At 44.4% G+C, this 23984-nt stretch overlaps 1 protein-coding gene across 1 annotated transcript in view; it reads right to left on the minus strand.

The window, feature by feature from the left end:
* WBP1L (WW domain binding protein 1 like) overlaps window positions 1–22886 on the minus strand; it is a 60203-nt gene extending 37317 nt beyond the window's left edge. The window contains 1 exon segment of the mRNA XM_050898848.1: window positions 22800–22886. Coding sequence (XP_050754805.1) covers window positions 22800–22886 — 87 coding nt within the window.
* Window positions 22887–23984: the final 1098 nt, after the last annotated feature.

Genomic DNA, 23984 nt, shown 5'->3' on the forward strand with positions numbered 1-23984 from the left:
AGCACGCTGGACAAGGTTTAGTTCTCTAATATGCAGTTAGTGTATGCTTGAGCTGTGTAGTTAGAGAAAAGTCTTTGAGCTATTATTATGCCTTATAGTCGTGTAGCTCTGAACAGCTGAGCCTCTGTACTTCTCCTTTCAAGGCAGGCTGGAGGAAGCGCAACCCTGCTGCTACCTCATTAGTGTAAAGTACTGCTGTCAAATTGTCTGCAACTAGCTTTCAAACTACCCTTAAGCATAACCAGACCTCCAAAAACTCAGCAAACACATGGAAAATGCTCTTTCCTAAACTCCCCAGGCGCACAAAGATGCACCAGTGGCTCCTACAGTCTATAAACTGCAACTAGCTTGCAAGTGTCTGCTGCTTACAGCAGCTCTCGCCAGATTCTCATTCAGGTCCTCCACTTTTTGCCTCTCATCTAGATGAGCTGGAAGAAATTTGGATGCACACAGATGCCAAGGATGTCCCTTGTGAGTTGCATCCTCAGGTATGAGAAACGCCACTTAAATCAAGGGTTTGACAGAGAGCCCAGATCTTGCTGTATTGTGATAACTCTGCCAGGTCTATAAATCCCAATTTTGCAAAGTAACAGTGGAATCTGAAATAAGATTCGTTTCTGAAGGACAAGCTGGTGGTCTAGAGGTTTTATTTCAGAGTGTTGCCCTAGGTCGGTTGACCACACAAGCAAGGAGCACAGGCACACACGCTGTTGATGTACCACTGTAGATGCCAAGCATTCAGTAAAGGCGGTAAATGCTAATGCCAGAACAAAAGACAAGACCATTTTCACAAGTACAACAGAGTCCCTGCACAGACCCAGTTTTACAGGGATTGTGCCTAGCACAAAACAGCCACTTTTTCACAGTAGAGACAGATTTATTCTTGGCAAAAAATTACATGGTGGGTCAGATCTCTCAGAGACACTCTGGCGTCTTCAAGAAGGGTCAAGAACTTCCCCCCATAAGACTTACTGAGAAACAGAAATGAAAGGACTCCTCTCTCTATTCAATAGCACAGATTCAGACATTCTGTCAAGATCTGAACACTTTTGCCATGTCTTTTCCCAACACAGCCCAGGACTCAAAAGCATTCTTGAACATGAAGGTTCATATAAATTTACCAAATTTGAGTCAGAAAGATTTTCCAATCACTATCTACATCTCATCCAGCCAGCAAAAATATGAAAATCTGACAACTAAAAGAAAGAGCATTACCCAGTATATTCCCCCCACATATAAACACTCTGAGAGCTGCATCAGAATTTGTTTTGTAATAATTTCTTCATGAGACAGTTGATCTTTAGTGATCTAGGAAGTTGTGGATAAACCTCAAGAACTGAGAATGTTTTTGGTGCATATTCTCATTTCTCCCCAGGGAATCCTGATCTTCAGAGTAATATTAACATGAAGTATGTAAAATATTTTGTGGACTGTTTATAACCTAATGACTCCAAATGTAACCTTAAATGCCATTCTGCAAAGAGTTAGCCATGTTCAGCAATTCGAGCAGAAGGAGAACGCTAGAGTCTCTGAGGCAGACCACTGCTATCGCTCTTCCTTTAGCTTTGTTCAAGCAATTTCACAGAATACAGTTGTCTTATACTGATATCAGCAAAACACTGCTCAGAATCAAGCTGACACAAAACTCATGGTTGCATTAACTAGTAAAATCATTCCAAGGACTTGTGTTTGGAAATGTCTGTTCACACGTACAGCCAAATCTGAAAATCCAGCTTCAGTTCTTACTTAAACATTACTTAATGGTTAAAACTAGTGTTCTTCTGGAAAAGAGATTTTGAAAGAAATACTCTAATCCTTCATTAAAAGACAAACGTGAAAAGCATATGGTTCCCACTGGGTATGCTTATTGTAAATCAAGTTACCTTTCTGGAAACTCAATATGCATTTGCTAAATGAAAACAAAACATCTCTTACAGCTTCACAATTAGAATTTAAAAAGTCAGATGCTGCAGGAGTTTTCTTCACAATGTTAGTTTACCCAGTTACACATCCTGAAGGCTAAAAAAAGTATTTAAGGAGGAAAGAGTGTTACAATCTGTGAAGTTAATATTTGTGTTAAAAATACTCATGGAAAAATCTAGCTGTTTGCTTTCCAGAAGCCACTATGTGGTCTCTTCTATTTTTCAAATTAGAAGAGGCCTTTGCAGAATTATAAATAAAACACTGAAAGCTCCATGTGACTTTCCCATATGTAGTTTTTCAACAGCCAAGTGATTTCCCCTATCCCATCTCCACTGTTTGCATACCAAGGTAGTGTTTGCCAAGTTTCAAGTAGGGAATTTTCAAGCCAAATTTGTAAAAACAAGATAAAAATATTGTTAATATCCTTCGATCAGAGATACACCTCATAAGAAGAGTTAAACTGTGGAGGGAAGCAAGACCAAAAAAAGAAAGATCATATGTTTTGCCATCAATTTACAACGAATGTCATTGTGTCAGTATAGAAGACGTGGGAAATGGTGAGAATGCCAACATTAGCTTCTCTGAGTTTTTGAGAGCAGTATATGTAGCCATCCCACTTCTGCATGTGTTCGGAGATAGAAAATACTCTTCACTCATTGAACAAACAAGCAGACCTAAGCCAAGAAGTGGAAGAGAAGACTGAAGAGAACATCTCAGTTTTATTCCTCCAGGGCTACTGGCAGATGCAGCAGACAGGAGGATCTTCCTGTCTGCTGCTTTCCTGGTTGCCTTCTTTCCCACCACAACATCCAAATATCTGAAACCCCAACATCCGAATGGCTCCCATGCTATGCAGCACATCCAAAAAACTTGTGGAGGTGACCTGAAATCAGGTCTCCAGCTTTCTGAAGGGTGCGATGCCTGGCTGCATGTACAAGGAGCAACACAGCAGGTAATTCTGAGCCAAGAGGAGACAGTGGGCAAGGCTGAAGCACACGTGCTGGGACAACAGAAAGGATCTCCTGCCAGAGGAAAAAAGCAGAGGACAAAGTACAGAACTGGCCTTCACCTGAACAAGTAGGGCAGTCCAACAAGGAAGACAAGAAAGTCACCTGCCACATAACATTAAGACTGCCATGTTAGACTGAACGCCCCAAAGCAGAAGTCAGAGACGTATTCTTCCCAGGACACCAAAGTATCTCTTTTCCAGTCTGAGCTGCAGCACAACATTCATTCCTACTGACCTCACTTTTCCCCTTGGATGAGGAACACACCCACGGTACTATCTTGATCAATGCAATCACAAAAGGTCCTTCATTGCATGCAACAGTTCAGTAAACCACATCTGGCAGCATGACAAAAACCCGCACGGGGACACCTTGAAATCTCATGTTCAATTTGACCTACATCAAATCTTACTAATAACTAAATACTCCTTTGACACCGGGAGTGGAACAGCCATGGCTGTGGGCTGGTGACAACCTGCAGCTTCATTCCACGCAGCCCACAGTCTGTGTCATGAAAGCCTAGAACCAAGACTTATATTAAGACACTGCACACACACCAAAGGGGTTTGAAAAGCCTGCTCAACCCTCATGAAAGAAGGTGTTCTCTGGTCCTACTTACAGCCTGAAAAGCGAGGGGAAAGAGGTTCTGTCTTTATTCTTTGCAGTCTTGTTCAGCCGTGCTCGACGCCTGCATGCCTCCTAAGTTTATGGTTACTTCCTGTTGACAAATACGTTCTTCTGCAATCTATTTCATCTATTTTCAAAAAGACAGATAACACATTTTTTAACATTAGCCAGGGTTTTTGCAAGACAAATTATGGCCTTTATATAACACAGAATTGGGAGTCCAAATAACTTGTGGTCCATTCTCAAACTGTACTGGACTTCATGTTTGGCAAAGTCACTGTTTTCTATTCTTTTATTTTCCATCAGCAGAATAAGAATAGAATTTACCATATCAGAATTGGATTCAGAGTCATTAATGTTTGTAGATAACATCTATTACTTTACACTATGCAAAAGATTTGACATGTTTTTTCATGCTAGTTCAGTGCATTAATGTTTGTATACGTATTGAAAACAACCAGAATTCATACCTAAGTAAAAGATCACAGGTTTCAGAAATGGACATCCCATGATTTATTTATTTGCCTGTGCTGAGGGAAAACGAATACAAAGTCATCCCATTTGTGAAAACTAGCAATTGTTGATGATGACCATATTTTTAGGGGGAATCTTCAGAGAATTATCAGTAAAAAAAGTGGCACCTTCCTTTTATTTACCCGTCCTAGACCAAATATATATTTAAAAAAAAAAAAATCAAGAAAATTATATTTTCTTTTCCACAATAACAAGGAGACTGAAAGCATAATTCACTCTAACAATTTTCTGTAAAGGAGGATTTCATTGTTAACTATAGTAAGTAAACACCAGATTTAAATTTTCCCTTGCAACTTGCCAATCTTGTCATGACTCAGCTTTAAAAAAAAAAAAAAGTTTCCTTTTCACTTCAGTAACTTCCCTCTTCTAGTCTCCAGCAAAAAGATGGATGATAATTTAGAAAGATTCCTAGCCATGCACCGTTTCTGGCTGAAATCACAGTTACAAGCCAAAAAGCAATCAGAGGCTTAAAATACAGGCAGAAATTGTTTAGTGGTTGCTACTCCTTTGCTAAGCCAGAACTTCAATACTGCCTTTATAAAGCAAATCAGCATCAAAAGAGGCAGAAATATGCACTCAATGCTTCTGACATACTTGATTGAAACAGCATATCCTAAGTAGGAAGTCATAAATATATTGCCAACCGTCTCAGCGATAACCAGCAAAATGGTAGCAATACGCGGCATCAGGAATTAAAACGAATGATCTCATCATTTCTCCCAAAGTGCCAAGAACTCAGACCTCCACATGACTGAAGACTCTTTACAGAGTATACACATATGAAAACGTATTTTTAAGACCCACAGGACTGGAATCCCCGTCACAAAGTGCCACAGCGATAACTCAAGTTCTACGGACGGTATTTTTTTTTTTTTTCACATCATTAAATATCTTTTTTCCCTGTCTCCACACCTCACAACCCACTTTTTGTACCTCCAAATACCGACAAAAGTCACCAGCGATCTCCCACAGCACGAGATGCATGGGAAGCTATGCAACAGCCTCTGGGGTGGGGAAGCCAACTCAGATCCTAATTTCTCAACTCAGGAGCACAAAGAAAGAGAACACTTGTACCGGCTTTCACATCTCTCTTCTTCACATCTTGACGTCTCTGCTAACAGATTCTAACAATCAGGACACCAGAATTCATACTTCAGCATCTTCAACTTCTTTCCTGAAGGACTCCAGCTATTGATTCCTGATACGCTGCCAAGGTGGTCCCTGAAACAAGCCAGAGAGCGCTCAGGAAACATTCAGGAAAAGGCTGGAAGTAAGAGGCAGTTGCAGGCAGATCCCAGCACACAAGAGGTCAGCCCCTGACTGCAGGGATTCGCAAGGCTTTCCATATCCCAACACATCTCGAAGAGAATGCAAGGATTTCCCAACTTTAGAATAACGAATCAACAAGGAGGAACCGTGAAGCTGCAAAAGCCTGTGCGGCTGAACTGAACCATTTCAAGCTCTCTACAGACCGGGGAACGTATAGTCCAATGAGTTATCGTAAGTACTACATTTTACTCTAAACTGAAGTCCAGAAACCTGAGATTAGAGGTCAGATTTAGAAGTGAAGCTTTATGCAAAGATCCTGACATGAACGCTAGAAGAAACAAGAAAAAAAAAAAACAACCAGCTAACCAACCATCATTCTTTAGAAGGGCAGCTGCCTGGAAGAATTTGAGAAGTACTTTGTCCAAAAGTGTTTCAGTTGCCATTCAAAGCACTCTCACATGGCATTTCCAATTTCAAGATCTCTGTCCCTTCAAAGTCTATGTCCTCCTATGCTTTCTTCAAAGGCTCTTGCAATTTAAAAGTCATAGGAAAGCACACCAAAAATACGAGACTTGACTAATGTATACACTTCTCTGCTAGGTGAGGTCACCTTTCTGCATGACATCTTATGCAGCAAACCACACACTCCTCTGGGAAGATGCTACCTTTACTCCTTCTAAAGCACCATGTATGCTGACAAGCATATACAGATACTAACACAAGTCAAACAGGATTTTCTGCTGTAGAAAAACCTGCTTCTAGTCTTTATTCTCCACTTGAATCCATAATTCTAAATAGCAAATGCTCTGTTTTTAGTTTAAGCAACTAAACATAAATCCTGATGAAAGGCATTAGGAATATAAAAATGCCCATTACCCCTTTGGACTAGATTTGAACTGGTGACCTAATGATGTGGCACTTGATAGTTCTTCAACTATCTGTGATCACAGAGATTTGCATCAGCAAATACTTAAATCCCAGGAGATGATACTTCCTGGGAAGAAAAAATGTTAAATAAATGAAATCTTCAGAAATAAAAGATACTAGATTTGTGCAATTTTAACAAGCAAGAAAATACAAAGAACAGTTACCAGATTCCTATGAGTTTCTGGAAGATCCTTGTATTACAAGTACACAACACACAACTTTGTACCAACAGTCAGTACTTGCAAAGCTCAGCATTCACTACTAGACTGGGGTAAACACAGCAAGTCCAAAGAATCTCCCCTGTGGATTTAGAGATGCACTAACAATCAAGACACATTTTGTATTGAATCGCACAAATAATTCCACTTTGAGTCAATGTATTAAAAACTAAGATTTTCACGATCTCTTCAACTGCATCATACCAAATATGCAGAGCCTGGCACTGTAACATCTACTCTACCAGAATTATTCAGGCTCTTTGCAATCCATGAACCTTTCATCAATATCCTGGTGCTATGCCTGCGGAGGTAAGTGCAAATCCCAATCAGTCAAGCACATGTTTCTCACCTGGTTTCAAAGAGGCATCAGCTGAAAGCAGCCATCAAGTTTCCTCCTGAAGTGAAACATCCCCTAATATTTTATTAGGTTGTAAAAATTTCACAGTGGTACATCTGCTAGCGAGGCAGATAGAGCCAAAACCACAATTAACAATTCCCATCAGAGGGTAGATCCTGTTTAACATTTTTTAAAAAGTACTGCACGTGCACAGGTGCACCATTTCATTGGAGAGTCTCCACACAAAGAAATCCCCTGATCAAAAGCAATACCTTTAATCTCCCTGATGAAAAATAATACTCCCTTGAATAGCCATCAGCCCCTCTCCCTGCACACATAAGTAAACTCAACCACAACTGTGACCATTCCTACAAAAAGGCTCTAGAGAAAAAGCATCTGTACAAACAGCTATCTGCCTGGGGGATGCGAGTCCTTTTGTTGGATTTGTTTTGAAGCTACAGATGTACTTCAGATGCCCTACGCTCATTCAACCATCTCGAACATACCAGCCAAACATCTTATGCCATCCACATGAAGACAGTCACGTTCTCCAGTTTGCATCCAAGAGGTGTGCAATTTAGGGCTTGCCAAGTTGCTTATCGTAGTTAATTTTAACAATATCATACATAGCATTAAAATAGCTTCAAGAAAGGAAAGAAAAATGTAATATAAATTACAAAGGCAGGTGATAAATCTTCCAAAAGCATCCAAAAAGATCACAGTAAAAGCTTGTAAGGGTAAGCAACATGGTTTCATAAACATGCTTCTGATTAACCCTTTTGCAGCTTCAAAAAGATACGATCTATGTTGTTGCTAAGCATGTCTGCCAGAGCTTGCCAAGGAAAGCATGAGCAAGCAGCTTCAAAGGCAGAATGACGTACCTATAGCAGTAAACCCTAATCCTTGCTGTGGAAACCACGCAACTGAACTTAGTCATAGAAAATGGGATTAGAAATTCTAAAACAAAACAAGGGGTTGAAGGAATTAGCAGTCATCCCAAGATCACGTTGAAAATATTGAGCAACATTTAAATAACAACTGTTGTCAGGGTTGATAAAGAGGAGAGTAAAACTAACATCTTGCACAGGAAACCTTTAGTGGATGGGGATAGGAACAGGGTATCTGGGTCAGCCTAAAACCTTACACACTGACCCTGGATGGTGGCTTGGCAAAGAGTGGAGATGGCAGAGAGCACCCCAGCCATCACCCCTAGAAATTCAAGTGCACGGACCCCTAGCAAAAGGTTTCTGTGATTTGATCATAGGAAACACGGCATGGATCGAAGCAGACAGTGCTTTGATGATCAGAGTGATGGCTCACGTGCCACATGCAGGGGCAGAGGGAGAGTCTCTGGGAAGCACAGCATTATTCTTTCCACAGTTCACAATGGCATGCAAACAGATGTATACAAGACTGTTGCAACTGCTCAAGTGACCATCTTCGCTAGCATCATATAAAGCACATGGCAGAAATGCAGAGGTCAGGATTTCTGAGGCAATTCTCCAAGGAGACACAGTTAATGCGATTTTCTGAAGTTCCCCACATTTCTTGCACTGTAACTTCCTGGACAAAAGCATCGCATATTTTCCAATGACCAGACCTAACCCAAATTACATGTTTACACAACCCATGTGAAATTCAGGTTTTGATGAATGTGTGTTTTCATTTTAGGACAAGAGCTGATTTTCTAACTCAAGACAATCTTTCAAAAATAAACCATGTCTGCACATATGGTCAGGATGCCTAGAGAGATCCTAAACCAACAATTAGTTTAAGTGAGCTTCCCTGGCCTTCTCACTGCCAAAGCAGCTTCATTAGCAGGTACCAATTATTCAACTCCTGATCACTTCAACAGATAAAATAAAGAGAACACAAAGACTTGCATCAGGAAAAGGAAGGCAGTGGCAGGAACAAAGGAGACAAGCAAGGAGAGAAAAGAATACCTTGAGAAAAAAAGGCAGACTGTCATGATCTAAGCGCTGATGAAATCTGCTCCCAATCGATATGGAACGCGAGCATAAGGTACAAGCCCACGGTCCAACGACAGAGAGCATATTCTCCCTTTGATCATTCTCCGGTATCAATGGAAACCCACTGGGGCTTGAAGAGATATCAAGTCTTTGAGAGATTAATATCTAACCTAGCACACAGACCATAAATGGAAGTAGAAGTGAGTTTCCACCCCTCCTCCCCAGGCCCAGGACTATCACTTCCATTTAATAAAGTCTGAGTGGTCAGATTTCAGTGACCTCCCTCTGCTTTCTCTCTGCTCAGACATCAGGTGCTTCTTTCCTTTAGAAAGGCCTCCATGCCTCCCTCTCACCAAAATGAAAAGAAAACAGGACAAGATAGATACTAGGTGCCACAGCTTACATGCAGTTCTTCATGCCAAGCAGTACAGCACAGGGTTGTCCAAATTCAAGGCAAGAGCAGAGTGGCTGTGTTATCTTTCATTTACCATTGACACTGCCATGCAAGTCTTTTCTCCCTTGCAGCCTCACAGATTCCAGCAGAGCCCTGCAGAAGAGTGACCTTGCAGCAACAACCAACCGTACAATATTACCAGGTAGTTCCCAAACCAAAGGTTGTGGCAGTTTTGAGTGGAGAAGACTGGAAACTGCTTATCTAGAGTCTCTGCAGGGAAAGCACGAAGATGCTCGAGGGGCTGTAGAGCCCCTCTGAAACCTCAAAGGTAACCAGACCTGCTCACGGACCCAGAGAAACTACGCAAAGATTCAGCTTCCACCAGCAGCAGTATCCTGATCAACTAGCAAAGCCTCTTTGCTATACTTGGACAAAAAAATTAAAAGAAAGGGAAGTTAGGGCATTTCACACTCCGCTCAGTCTTTTGAAAGATGAAAGCAAAGAGGGGATTTTTTTGTTCAAGTACTTGCTTAGAACTTCAGGGGAAAAAAAAAAAACCTCTTAGCTTTCCTTCTGTATTTAGGCAGACTTTTTCAGTATTTCCAGTGTTGCGAAATAGAAGACAGAAGAAAACAAATCTACTTTGACTACACAGAAGTGCCAACCAGAAAAAGCCGCCACAAAAGCTTGTATAAATACATGCACGTCCCTAAAACCAGATGCACCTATCAAAGCATTGTTTAAAGTTTGCTCAAGTTGAGAGTCTAACTGAACTCTCTGTACTTGCTGTTAAGAACAATTTTACTCAAAGTAATAACCAGGATTCAAACCAAGTAAGAAATAATGAACTTGGTTTTAATTGGTTTGCGAGAAACCCAATTTGCAAATGCTACCCTTAGCCAGCTATTGAATATACAAGTTGATAGAGCCCAGAAGGCACTGTGATGAGTGACTTAAGTGGAGGCACCCTACACCCACCAACATTCCTGCTGAATGAATGTGAAATCTGCAAGAATTGCTTTTATTTATCTTACTAAAAGCATTTCTTGGAAGGGCTGGGAAAATTTATTTCAGATGGATTTTTCAGCTGAGAACAAAGTTGTATTTATTATAATTATGCACTCTCCAGTGTGGCCTGCCTTGCTGAGAAAGAACATTAAATTCAGCTGCGCACAAACTCACGGAAGTGACCTTTTGAATGAAAATGCTGCAGCAAGAGACTTGCGGAGCATTCTCACTAAATAATAACCTACTGTCTGCGACTTGCAGATTAGTGCTCAGACCACTGATTTCAGCTGCTACTTACACATGCACAAGTCCACATGAGGTCAATCAGCTGAGAATAAATCATGTTTGCTGCAGACTACAATATGGAGAACTATACTTGGGAAACTATTCATAGTCTCCAGTCCAATATGGTTTTATGAACTTCTATTAACCATCATGCAGCAGCATAACCTTGCAAGGCACTTTAAAGAGGTCTCTTCTGCAGGACACCCACTATCTCATTTAAATAAGAGGATCAAAGGTGTCATTGACACAAACTGAACAAGCTCTCACTTTAATGAGAGCAACAAATGCAAGGACGAATACCCACCACCCACACAGAAGTACCCTGCTCCCTCTTTGCAGAAGGACACGAGGATTATCTGAAAGGCTTCTGCTGTATGGAAAGCCCAAGCACTTGGGGATGGAGACAGGTTAGCACTAGAGAACTAGGAAGTCAAACTAGAGGGTTCATTTCATCACCTAAATGAAAGGTGCAATGTAAAACAGCAAGAGATGCAAGACACATGCTTGTTTGGAAATGGAGGATATCTTTTTAGTGTGCAAATATAACATGTCCTCCTTAGACACATCAGATCATCTTACTCTTTGCAGAAAGGCTGGGTATTATAAAAAGTATCCCATCCTGTAAAGAACTTAAAACAGATGTCTGGGCCTTCCCAGCAGCTGGGTTGCTGGGTGGTCAAATTCCCCGCTGCCAAAGAAAGCAAGGCAAGCTTGCATGCTGACATCCACATCTCAGGGGCAGTTGGAAGCCACTCTTTCTGCCTGCCCAGCCCAACACCATCCCGCAATGGAGAGGACCTGCTGGCAACCTGCTCCGGGCTCCCTCTCCCCTTCACTCTCCAAGGTATGCAAGGCAGGCTCTCATGGTTCATGGCCATCCGAAGATTTTGGTATGCAGTTCAAAGGTCTAGAAAAGAGACTACCCTGTTCTAAGCATCTGAGGATTTCTCAAGCCAAAATGCAGCTATCAAAACAGTTTGCGCTGCCAGTTTGGGTTCTGTACTCCCTTTTCAGACTCTGTGTTTGCACTGCAGCAAGCTCACTCTCATCTCACAGCTCTGCTCACTGAACCTGCTGGTTTAGTCTCAAGTCTGCATCTCTGCGTGCTGTTGCCTCCAAGGGGGAATATGGTACAAGAAATTCAACTTCTTGACTTCACTACAGAACCAATTAACTGAGAGTTGCGAAGAAGGAAAAGCTTTCACTTTGACTATTCATTTTCTATGCAGTAAACACAGCACATGCAATTTGTGAGGTGCACAAAAGCTTGATCCTCATGTGTCTTCACATGTTGATTATTTACAGTAATGCTTTCCAGACAAATAGAACAGTCCCTACTCAAGTACAGAAGAAGCCAAGAACAATAAAACTGTATCTCAACAATTAGGTAAAGTTTGACTATAGTACTTGAGGGCATTGAAAACCTTTGGACCGAAACGCTGCAGAAGAAAACCAGGAGTTTCTTGGTTAACAATTAATAATTTAGACCTGAAGACTCTCATCCAGACCTCCAGCTGAAGAGGGAAATTACACAGTATTTATACACCTGGTGCCACACAATCTCCCAGTATTTTGATACAAAAAAACCACAGTTCATAGTACATTCACCATTTTAATGTCCCCATTTTAGATGAGAAATGTGAAATTACTTTCTTAATATCATGTGGTAAGCCAGGATCAGAACTGAAGAGTTCTTGCAAAAAGTACTCATGTGTCAAAGGAAGGACTTGGGAGCATACTGTGCCTTTTAGAAATCATTATTTTTTATAATATTTATAAATTCACCCTCAAAAAACCCCCCACCAACAACTAAATCCAAGAAATTTCCTTTGAAAACTGTTTTGTTCCATCGTTTACCTTTGCACTAATCCTTCAGGTTCAGTAAACTATCAAGACACTTCACCCTCAAGAGCCCTCACCACTGCAGAATATGCAAGATGCCTGCTGTCAGGAAGGAGAAAGAGACGACAAACACAGAAGCAGCGTAAGACCTGTAAATGAACAAGTTAATGGCTTGAACCAGATAAGAGCAGTATTTTTAAAGCCTATTTCTTTAATTAAAGACATTAGTTAAAAATATAAACAAGTTTTACCTTGCACCCTGTCCTGAAGGAAAGGAAAGTGCCTTCAGAAGAACTGTTGGCAGGCAGTGCCTGTGCAAGAGAAGAGCTAGTGATAAAAAGAGCTCTCATAGTAAGGATACAAAAACAAAATCCAGGTTCATTCATTTTAGAGTCTGTACCAACTTGTAAAATGCCACTTAAGGTTTCCAGATTTGTAAAATTAACTTTTTCTGTATTAACTGTGTGGTAATGGTTACATTAAGAGCAGCAGCTCACCCAGCCTTCAGATTACACTCATGCAAGGCACAAGGTTTCATGGACACAAATACACCCTTCATTTGCTTGGTTCCAGAAGATCAAGACGCAAGTGGCACAGCACCCAGGCAGACCACTGTGAACATCTTGTCTAGTGCTGTTTTCCTCCCCTGCAGATCTGTACGTTCTCAAGCCAAAGCCAAAATGTTCACTGCTTACATACACAAATTTAGTCCTGTTTTATTACGACACACTGAATATATTTAATCCTTTGGTCGCGCTTCTAAAATCTTTTAGAGTAGGATCATAGCAAGAAGAGTTTTGGTTACACACTGCTAGATAATACAACACAGACAGGAAACTATTGGTGTTACTCTTTCTGTTCCCCAAAGTTTATCTGCTCTCTTAAAGGTTGTGGAAAAACAGGAGATTTGTCTGGGCTTCGTCCATGCGAGGAATTCAGCAAGCCCTTACACTTCGTATCAACCTGGTTACATGCCAGCAAAGGTGAAACAAGGCAACAACAGATTTGTCTGGTCCCTTAATCTTAAGTTTTCCTGGCACAATGCTTCTCAATATATACATAGCTTGCTGAAAATAAAGGAGGACTGCTTCTTCAGCTAGTCCATCTAGAGAAAGCAGACTGCAGGTTTCAGAATGGAAAACAATACTATGAAGAGCAAAATCACTCCAGACTTCCTGAATTCATCTTTTAATGCCAGGATGATCCTCGGACTTTGCAGTCAAGGGACAGGCCTAAGAGCACAAAATGGGTTTGAGGAGAAGACTCCTCACTCTTGTTTCCACAGCCTAACCGCTCTCTGGTGGTTTAGTATGATCATATACTCTGGCAAGTACAGAGATACAACGACGGAGCAGAAAAGCAAGAAACTCGGTAAAACAATGAGCCACAAACAAGACAGTGATATTTAATAATCAAGTATGTGAGATGCAAAAATTTCCTAATAAGATGGGTAGGAAAAAGGAGCAAAGCAATGAGATAAAGAGAAAACAATACAGCTAGGAGAAGTAGAGGAAAATAAATTAAGAGCTCTTATTTTTGACACTGCAATTTAAGACAGGCTTTGTCAGAGTCCAAGTGCTAAGTGTCAGTAAATGCAGACAATCAGCAATGACAGATGTCTGCAAGCCTGTTTTATCTAAGCTTCAGATCACAGGAGACTGGAGAGTCAAATGCAAGCTGTTTGTGAAGTTTGCTTCTTCTAAACAGACAGAAGTCAAAACGACAAGGTAATTTGAAGACAACACAATACACACACAACCCTCCTCCTCCTCTTCAGCATTCACTGTTTGAAAAGCGGTCTGCAAATGAACAAACGAGACAACCAGTAAGGAAAGGACGAATTCATCACACAAGAGACCCAGACATGAGTCAGGACCTTCACATGCATTCAGGTAGCTGCATTAAATGCTTTTCAAGCAGAGAGTAAAGGTCTTTCAGATTGTATCTGAAGAAAAGTCTTTCCTCCCCCCCAAGAAGGGGGGACGACGACGACACTTTTGGTAATTTTCCTGATACAATTGCAATTGATACACAGGATGAGATGAAGTCAGCCCAGTATCACGGCCTTGAAGATACGCTGCCTTCTTAAAAGCTTTTGTCCAGCCTTTACAACACCCCTGTCCAATGCCCACCACCTCCTCCAGCCCTTCCCCTACCTCCTGGCTCAGACTGACCCCAGCCACTGTTTAACCCTTTCATTCCACGCCAGTCACTCCCAATTCTTGTGTAGCTCAGCCAGAGAGCTCTAAAAGGTGCTTTTGCAGCAGGTTGCTAGCTCCATGGGACTGATTTTCTGCCCACAATCAGTGGGATGGCTGTCACAGGGGCTATTTTATGCAACAAAACAGCCTGATCTTCTGCTGGAGGCAGAAGACATGCAGCTCCTGTGGCTTCCTGTTGGCCATCATCCACCACCTGGGTTTAAAGAGGATCCCACATAGAGAAAGAGGTTTTAAAAAAACATGCAACTACTGATACAGTATTAACAAATAAAAAACTTATTACAAAGAGTCAAGAATACAGAGCTTGGCAAGGGCGAGTACTTCTGCATATTTTGCACTCTTTCCGTATCAGGCTTCTGGTGTGGCTGCCTCAATTACACCATTGTTTGACTGACAGCATTATCCTAGACTGTCTTGATTATGAGCTCCGGTTCCATATTAAGTAAAAAAAAAAAAGTCTCTTGTGGACAATAGTACTTGACCTGCTGGTCTTATCTGTGTGCTAGGACATGAGAGAAAAGAGTGAATCAGTTCTGCTCACTAAAAAGCCTCTGCACCGTCTGCTGGCATGCCATTAATGTTAAAGTTTCCTCCCCGCTTCCAACAGGCAACACTCGACACCTTTTACACAGGGAAAGCTCAAGATGGCTGGCGAGATTCCTGGCAAAACACACTCTTCATAACTGTTTCTACAGCTTATCAGCCTTTTTCCCTTCAATTTGCTGTTCAGCCAGCGGGAGACAAAAAAGAAAAATAAAAGTAGTTCTGTAACCACTGGAGCTCTGTAAAGCTGACCTCCCATCAGTTTGTTCCACAAGGCTGATTGACTTTGTAGGCTAGCAAACTGTGAGCTCCAATTGAAGCTTTTCCAGAAGCTAGGGCATATATCAAGTCAGTCAATCACATACTCACCAATTTCCCAGTGCTTAATAAGCTCGCAACTGTAGCTTCTCACTCAGTGATGCTTCCCTGTTTTGTTTTGTTTTTTTAAGGTCTCTCTGTGCCTATCTGTTTTCAGGAATTCTGTTGAAAACTTATGCATCTTTGAGGTCTCTTCCTATCAAATTTGGTTCACGCTGGCCAGTGGCTTCAAAATGAATTAATGGCGAGACAGACACTGGTAACTGCATAAAGCTTACCTCCTTCTTTGCATTAACAAAATCCGTTTTCCTGCTAAAGTCACTCTCTGTCCCACTCCAGGACTTTTGGCAAATCATATCTTGACAAGCTCCCTCAGCCTCAAGTAGAGCCAACATACTGTTAATTTTTGCTTTGATCATGATCCCTCCCAGACCTCAAAAAAAAAAACCAAAACCCCACCAACCCCGTGGACCTCTGCTTTTCGGTTGCCTCTGAAATTTCGATCACTGCTGTGTGCACACCAGAACCAGAGATGAAATAAAAACACATCACAACTGGAAGTAACAAACTTCCACCTCATAGTAATGCAGAAGATTGAAGAGGAAAGAAGAAGGTAGAACCCTTTTCTTTACTGCTAGCAGATCTTTCCTTTCTTGAGGCAAACTCTTTTCCTCTGCTAGTCCTAAGGACCACTCTCAGGATCCTGAGGTCTTGAACTGCTGTGAGAAAAGGAAAGGTCCCTGTTCTCCTTTCTTCCCTAAACCCAGCACCCTACAGCTTGTCACTAGTGGTAGCTGCTCGCCATACCCACCTACACCTCTGCAACTCGTTATCAGCAAGAGGCCAGCAGCATTTTAAATGGCAAAAGCTCTGTCCTCTGATGCACTGGGGATTTCTTCCATGGTCAATCGGTCACTTGCTAGCAAGCCACCAGTGCACTGTCAGTGGTTGGATTTGTTTTACAATATGCTGGCGTAGAAGTCCTTGGGAAGAAGGAAGAGTCAGGAAACTGCATCTAAATCTCCTACACAACCCAGCTCTTGCATCCTTTTTTCTCTTGCCAGTTTGGACCAACCTTGGGCAATGCTGGGTGGATGGATACTGGCTCAGTGGAGGAGGCCTGTAAACCAGCAGCACCACAAGCTGCCTCCACACAAAATAAAGTCTCTCCTTTCTATTTGCAGGTGTTTTGTTCAGGGCACAGCATGCCAGGGAGCACTGGCCACACTGGCATTAAATGGTTCAGTCTGCTGCATCAGTCTGCCAGCATCATCTCACTTTGCACCCAGCAAGCCCCCTCTGCAAAGTGCTCCATTACAGTTTCACAAGCTATTGCAGAGATTATAGCGGTCATCTAAAAATAATACTGGGGGCAGTGATCCCACTGATAATCACATCATTAGAAGAGAATCAAGTTCTTCCTTGTCCAAGCAGATAAACTGCAGGTCTCTGCAGCACCTTGAGCCTTCCTTTGCAGTCAAACAGTATCTGCGAAATCACGGAAAAGCATCATTTGTGACTGCCACACCAACACGCTTCTTGTCACAGGCAAGGTACGGGCATGCAATTCCTGCTTGGCAAGTCTGTTCTCTCTAGCCAGCTGTTATTTTAGGCGTTTGCTACGTGCACTGTTCACATGCTCAGCCACGCAGGCAACTGACTGTCAGAGCTCCACTGCCACAGCACCCAGGTGCTGGCATCTCAAAACCTATCTTCTTAGCTGTGGGTTTTCTAATCACACAAGACAGCAGGGGAAAGGAGGAATCTGACTTCCCCATCAGCATCTCTCCATGAAGTCATTCAGGAGTACCGTTCCACACTCCACGCTCGCTTTCTTGCGACTCGGAAGCACAGACCAAAACCTGGCGCAATCAGGTTGTCCTGCAATGTGCAATGAGCATCTCTGCTCTGCCATGACTAACGGCCCTTCCGAGATTGTCACCGGCCCTGCCTCAGAGACTGCTTTTGAGATGTCTCTGACATGCCAAGTCCTTTCCCCCATGTTGCAAAAACAGCAGCGCAACCCTGGCAGGAGCAGCTTGCCCTGTTGTCTTGGATTCATGAACCCCCTGAAACAAATGCAAGACAGGAGCATGTACAGCCATAAAGTCACCGGTTAAATGCTTTAATAAGCTGAGAAGATTCCTATGCAGCTAACCAGAAAGGGCAAATTCTTACCCTGTACCCTGTTAAACAGGGCAGCTCAGATTAGAGGAACATCCCCAAACCCAGTATCAAATATGCACATTGTCAGGAGACAGAACAAAAGGCCACGTGTAGCTCAGCGTTACTAAAACTGCAGGACATGCCTGACAAGGAGATATTTGCATAGGCACAGCCACGACCAAAGGGCACAGCACAGACAACACCGGATGGAGAAGTAGGCCAGAAGATCACCAGCCCATCACTAGCTTTTTGCCACAAGCTAATGTCTGTTCAATCCTGCCAGTCCTCCCAATATGACTTAAAGGGGAAAAAAGGCAAAAAGAAAAGGTGGGCGGTTTGCATTTACTAAATATACTGCCCATTACCGCAGAGGATGTCCACGTGTTTTCAGATTACAAAGAAACACAAACTGTTACCTACATTAATGCCTTTCAAATACCACAAAAAGAAAGAGAAAGGTGAACTTCAACGTAACACTGGGTTAATACAGGCTGACAGAGCTATATAAAAGAGCACAGTTCCCACTTTCACCAGCAGAAAAGCGACTGCTGAAGATGCTTAAGGGAGCAGCACCTCTAGGAATCAAAGTGAGGGGTTGATGGGTGTTTTAGCCAGGGTTGAGTAACTGCCATCAAAATGTGGCCAACCATTGAGCGCATCCATCCCCCTGTCTCACTAGAGGGGCCGATGGCGGTATCACCACTTTGGGCAGGATCCCTGCTGCTCAGCAGCAGCCACCCAGCAGCACTGCACCCAGCGGAGCCACCGCTCGGGGACACTCGGTACTGGATGCTGCCGCTAGCCAGATGAGGCTGACCTGGCCCGACCCTGCCTGGCTCGCGAGGCTGGGAGGATGGAAAAAATCCCCAGCCATATCAAAACAACTCTGGCAAATGAAACTTTCCAAGTTCCCCCGCAGCATAGCACAACTCCACAAAAGCTGCCCAAGTTTATTCTTAAGGTAGTGTTATATTTTTGTTAATTAATATTTGGAAGGTGGCAGGGAAGTTCTCAGAAAGGCAATGACAGGTCCCTGTCAGAGTTGCTTTGACTATCCTGAAGAAAACTGCCACACTCCTCTCCAGGATGCATCAGACACTTTCAGTCCAGGCTTTCCATCTGCTGCACAGCTGCAGAGATGCAGGGAGAAATTCTTACAGCACTGTGTGTAATTGTGAGGGCAACTAACAAACAAAAAAAATTTTAATCAGCAGGGAAGTGTGCTATACAGATGAGACACCAGAGTTCACGGTGGTGTAATCATCACGGTACGAGCAGTCCTTAATCCAATCTGCACAGTTATTTAGAGGTTCCTGTTCCGAGCAAGTACAGGATGTACTTTGATCTCTGCTGCCTCCTGCCAAAACTGTGGAAATTAGCAAGCCAAAAACCAAGAGTCACAGACAAAGATATCATGGCAGACAAAATATATCCTATGGTTATACAAGCAGCTCTCCTCCTGAATGACCCAATGCATTTCAGGAGACATAGAAGTGCAGTCGCAACTAATCATCTTTATCTTAATCAAAAAAGTTGTCTTAAATTTACAGATGAGATGAGCCTCTCTTATACGAGGATAATTGAAACTTTGCTGTTCAGTTCTCAAACTACCTGAAGCGATGCTCGGAACGGGCCCAAATGCAGCCAAACTCTTGGATGAAGCGTGGTAACTCCATATTGGTGCAATCAGAGCTGTGGTCACAGCTAGAGCACAGCCTTGGACAGAAACTCTGTGTTATGGGGGTGTTAGCCACAGCGACAGTCACGCCGAGCTCTTCCTTAAAGCAAGGATCCATCCTCTTTGTCACATACGATGAATCATCCCTCAAGTCACAGTACTTCAAGCAAACTCTTTAATTTGGGATGAAATTGGTCTTTAAGAAGAGCATGCTTCTGTCAGATTTTGGCTCAAAACCACCTTATTACAGAAAGACGGATTCCGCAGACTTGTCACATAGTTAACATTCACTTAAATCTCTTGTTTTTAAAGAAAACAACAGTTGAGAAAACTATGTGATAATTAAGCTGCAGGCGTGGGAAGCAGACAGATAGTTAAGGCGGTCAAATAACCTTTACTCTGCCCTGTAGAGACAAACTACAATAGAAAAATTATTAGTGTTCAAAGTTTTTCATTACAAATTTGATCAAGCTCATTTTAAAACATATTAATTTCTTACTTCCTCACTTCCTTCTCCCTCAAACTGAGAGGGGAGCACCCAGCTAAGGTGTGCAGTTAAGGCTATGCATCTACAGTCGCAACTGAACATGGCTAGATTTCTTCTTCCTGTGATGTTTACCCTGATTTTATTACATAATTGCAATATTTCTGCCCATAATGTACTGGTAAATGCTTCAACTCCAGTTAACAGAGTTTTGTGCTCTGATTACAAGTGAAACTGAAATGAATAGTCATGGAGACAGTTAAACAACTTGGACTCAGGATGGTGATGAGCTAATTACCTTCATTCTCCTCCATCCACCACCCAAAACAAGTCTTAGTTAAAAGAAAGGTCTTTGAAGATCCTAGGCAGCCTGGACTTATTTTAACCTGAAAAATCAGACCCTCCTGCAGAGTACAGTGTGTTCTCGGGAATGTTTGTTCAGCGCGGCTAGGCAGTGCAGCTCCACCTCCTGAATTATTTAGAGGACACATTTCCTGCAGCACCTCCCAGCCTTAGACCACCAGGTCTGCGGGACAGTTTTTACACACGAGGAGGCATGGACCCTGAACAACAAGCCCTCCCCGACAGCAGAAGCAAGCAGGGCATGGCAAATGTCTGCAAGATAGATGGAAGTAGGCAGCAGTCACAAGAGGCAGCAGGGGCAGCAACAATCTGGAGAGGACAGGAGGCAAATGCTGTCAGGGTTTCAGCTAGAAACACAGGAACCCTTGGTGCAGAGATCTTCCAAGTCCAGCACTGCCCCACTGCAGCTCTTCTCTACAAGCCTGTCAGCTCTGAGGAAATCAGGCTCTAAGGCAACACTGAGGCAGACAAAGTTTTGTTACATGCTCATTTTCAAGAGCCTACATTACCACTGTCACTTTTGAGTGGGTAGCTCTCAATCTCTAGTATGCAGTGAGATAATACCAGCCTTTTGACAGACACAGTCTACATTTAAGATCTAAAATAAACTGTGAGAGTTTTATATAGACAAACTATTAAAAGAAAATGAGTAAAAGATGCATCCGCATCTAAGTGCTCTAAAGAAAACATAGGCCACCAAAGCTCTTCTCCCCCACTCTGATGTATTGTACCACTCAAGACTTATTATTTTAGGATTATTTCTGGTGCACCAACTGGAGAGGATATCCAGAAGTCATGTATGCAACTATTCCACAAACAACCTAGCTGTATGATTGCTTCCACACCCTCCTCCTTTTTCCTTTCCTCCTTTTCTACTTCCTATTCCTTTCTTCTACCAGCTCCTTGACTAATGTATAAGCTGTACAAGGCAGGGAGCATCTTTCACAGTCTTCAAAGCAGGTATGGTATTTTTATTAGCATGTATAGGGTTGAAGACTTTCACCGCTGAAATACCGCAACAACCAGAGAGCAAAACGGACCTGAGATGTGCATATATATGCTTAGTTTATGTACCTCGGCTCGCAGGTGAAACAGAGCAAGCACTAGGACTTCCATCTGTTAAAGGCAGTTGAGACAATGTGGAAAACACACAATTCAACACAATCCTGCACCTGGCTCCCTAGGACAGCAATGGCCAAACCTTAGCCTCAGTGCGGCTGAAGGAGATTTGGGATGGCACTACAAACAGGGAATTACACAGCTTTTAAAGTAGATCTGGTGCTCTCAGCACCCGACAAGAAGAAGGAAATTCAAAAGGAGAATATCATCTGTAGTCATAGACAAACTCCTCACCTCTTCCTCCTGCAGAAGCATTGGGAAGTATTTCAATGAACCCCTTCCAGAAGGGACTCTCCCCATGTGCACTCCTGTGACATTAAGCACTATGCAACCCACAGCATCTGTGATCTACAGTCACAGATCCGCATCTCACTGGCTCAGCCCTTCAACAAATGCAAATTACAATTTGTACCTTGTAAGTAATACAACACATCAAATCAGAAGTCATCATATTCGATCTATGTTCTACGTAGGGTGAAAAAGACATCTTGACTCCATGAACAATAAGATCCAGGTCATGCAGAGGTTGTTTGGCCTAGTACAGTCCTCTCTGAGTGACACTGAGCATACAGATCAGGGTGGCAGAGGTTTACAGGCATCTACGCTGGGGAACCCAAGAACATCACTGGAGACCTGAACAGTACACACTGCAGCATAGACAGGAAACAGAGTAAAGAGATGAAGAAAAGAGAATCAACTTCATTAAAACCCTTTCCAGGCATGAAGAAGGTAGTAAGTGGGTGGTCAGAGCCTACAAAGACAAGGCCTAGTTCCCCTCATCCCAGTTGAAACACGCTCCCTCTTCCTTCCCTCTGCGCAGAGGCTTGCACCGAACCTCTCCACCACAGTTCCTGCCGCGGGAACACCCGCTCACCTGGCCTGTGCAGCACCACGCAAGTCCCACTTCCCTGCCGACCCAGGCCCTCTGGCCAGCTGCCCCACGGCCACCCTTCAGCTCTTCCCAAACCTCACAGCCCCGACCCCTCACAGGCCACCTTCTTCCCTGTCGCCAACCCTGAAAGACACATGCACCTCCATCCACAGGCCCCTGCACACCTGCCAGCTCAAGCCTTCTGCCCTCACTATAGCTACCTCTCCCATAATCTCCAGTCAACCACCATCAAACACCTTTCTTCCACGCCCTGCAGCCACCCTGCCGTACAAAGCACCTCCAAGAGGCAGTGCCACCCATACCTAGATCTCTACAACACCTCTCTATCCCCACGACACACAAGCACCCCCAAACTCAGGTCTCTGCATCTCCTCCAGCTTCACTTAAGCCAAGGGGGCTCCCCAAACCTTCGGCGGGCCCCCAAAAGCCTCTTCCCCCAGCCCCAAGAGCCCCAGGCACCCCATGGCACGCTCCTGCCCCTGCCAGCCCAGCCTGACCCCCTACCCCAAAGGCCACCTCCCTCACCCCGGAGGGCACAGCCCCCCGCGCTCACACCGCTGCCCCCCCAGGCCTGCGCGCCCCCCACAGCCGGCCCCCCGCCCCAGGGACACAGCCCCCCAGCACGGCGCGACCCCAGAACCCCCCCAGGCGGCCCCCCCAGGGCAGCCCCTACCTGGGCAGGCTCCACGCTGGCAGGCAGCCCCTCGGGCAGGGCCTGGAACAGCAGCAAGGCCATGGCGGCACGGAGCCTCCTCGCCATCCCCCCCACCCCCCGCTCCCCGCCTCCCCAGCCCGACTGCGGCCCGGGACGGGAGCCGAGGGGGCACCCCGCGTCCCGGCCCGCCCCAGCAGGTCGTCTATTGGGCGGACGGCGCGCTGCTTCGTTCGCCATTGGCTCAGCGCGCTATCGCTTAGGTCAGAACCGGGAGGGGCGGGGTCTGCGCGCAGGGAGCTGCCATCTTGAGTGTGGCGCACCGGGGAGGGAGCCTGGAGTGGGGCGAGGACTGCCATATTGTGAGTGGCGGAACTGGCTGGAGAGGGGTGTGGGGGGCTGCCCCTTGGTCCTGCACCCCCAGTGCAATGCAACCCCGGTGCAATGCACCCCCGGGGGCAGAACTGGGTACTGCAAAAAGGGGGGTGCACAAGCACCCTCTGGCCTGCTGCGGCCTCCCTGACATTCCAATGGCAGCCAGGCACTCATCCCCCATTCGCCTGGTCACACCCGGTTATTGTGATCCCCGCTCAGCCTCCTCCCCAATGCACCCACAGAGCCCCACACCCAAACAGCCCACCCGGACCTGGGGCACACCGGGGAGCTTGACATGGAGAGAGTGCCAAAATGGCAGCAGCGGCATGGGGCTGGACTCGAGGCGCCTGGCGGGCAGCCACATGTTGGTGCCAGCCCCGTCGGGAGACGGGAGCAGCATGGAGAAGAGGATCTCCCACTGCGGCCGGGTCCCAGCGTGTCCCCACACAGCGGTCCCTCGCCCAGGCTTGCACCCCAGGGACAAGCGGGGTCACTGGCACCTGGGGTTAATTCACAGCTCGGGGGAGATGGCCCGTGTTTCTAGGGCAGTGGCAGAGGCTTTCTACACCACCGCTCCCGGCATGCCAGGCAGCCTCCATGCCGGATTGGCATGACGAGGTTTATCAGATGCTCAGATAACACGTTAAGAAAAGTCAGAAAAAAAAAATTTACTTAGCAGCTTATCTCCTACCCTGGCATTTTTCAGTCAGGGCAGTACTTGGGGCACACCTAACCCCGCTGGATCAACTTGCCCACTCGCCCGCCCGTCACTGGCATCGGCCGGCAGGTGTTAACCCATTGCACATGAACCCTGCTTGCTCCTCTCTCCAT

This window comes from Gymnogyps californianus, chromosome 6 (assembly GCF_018139145.2).
Source record: "Gymnogyps californianus isolate 813 chromosome 6, ASM1813914v2, whole genome shotgun sequence".
Lineage (NCBI taxonomy): Eukaryota > Metazoa > Chordata > Aves > Accipitriformes > Cathartidae > Gymnogyps > Gymnogyps californianus.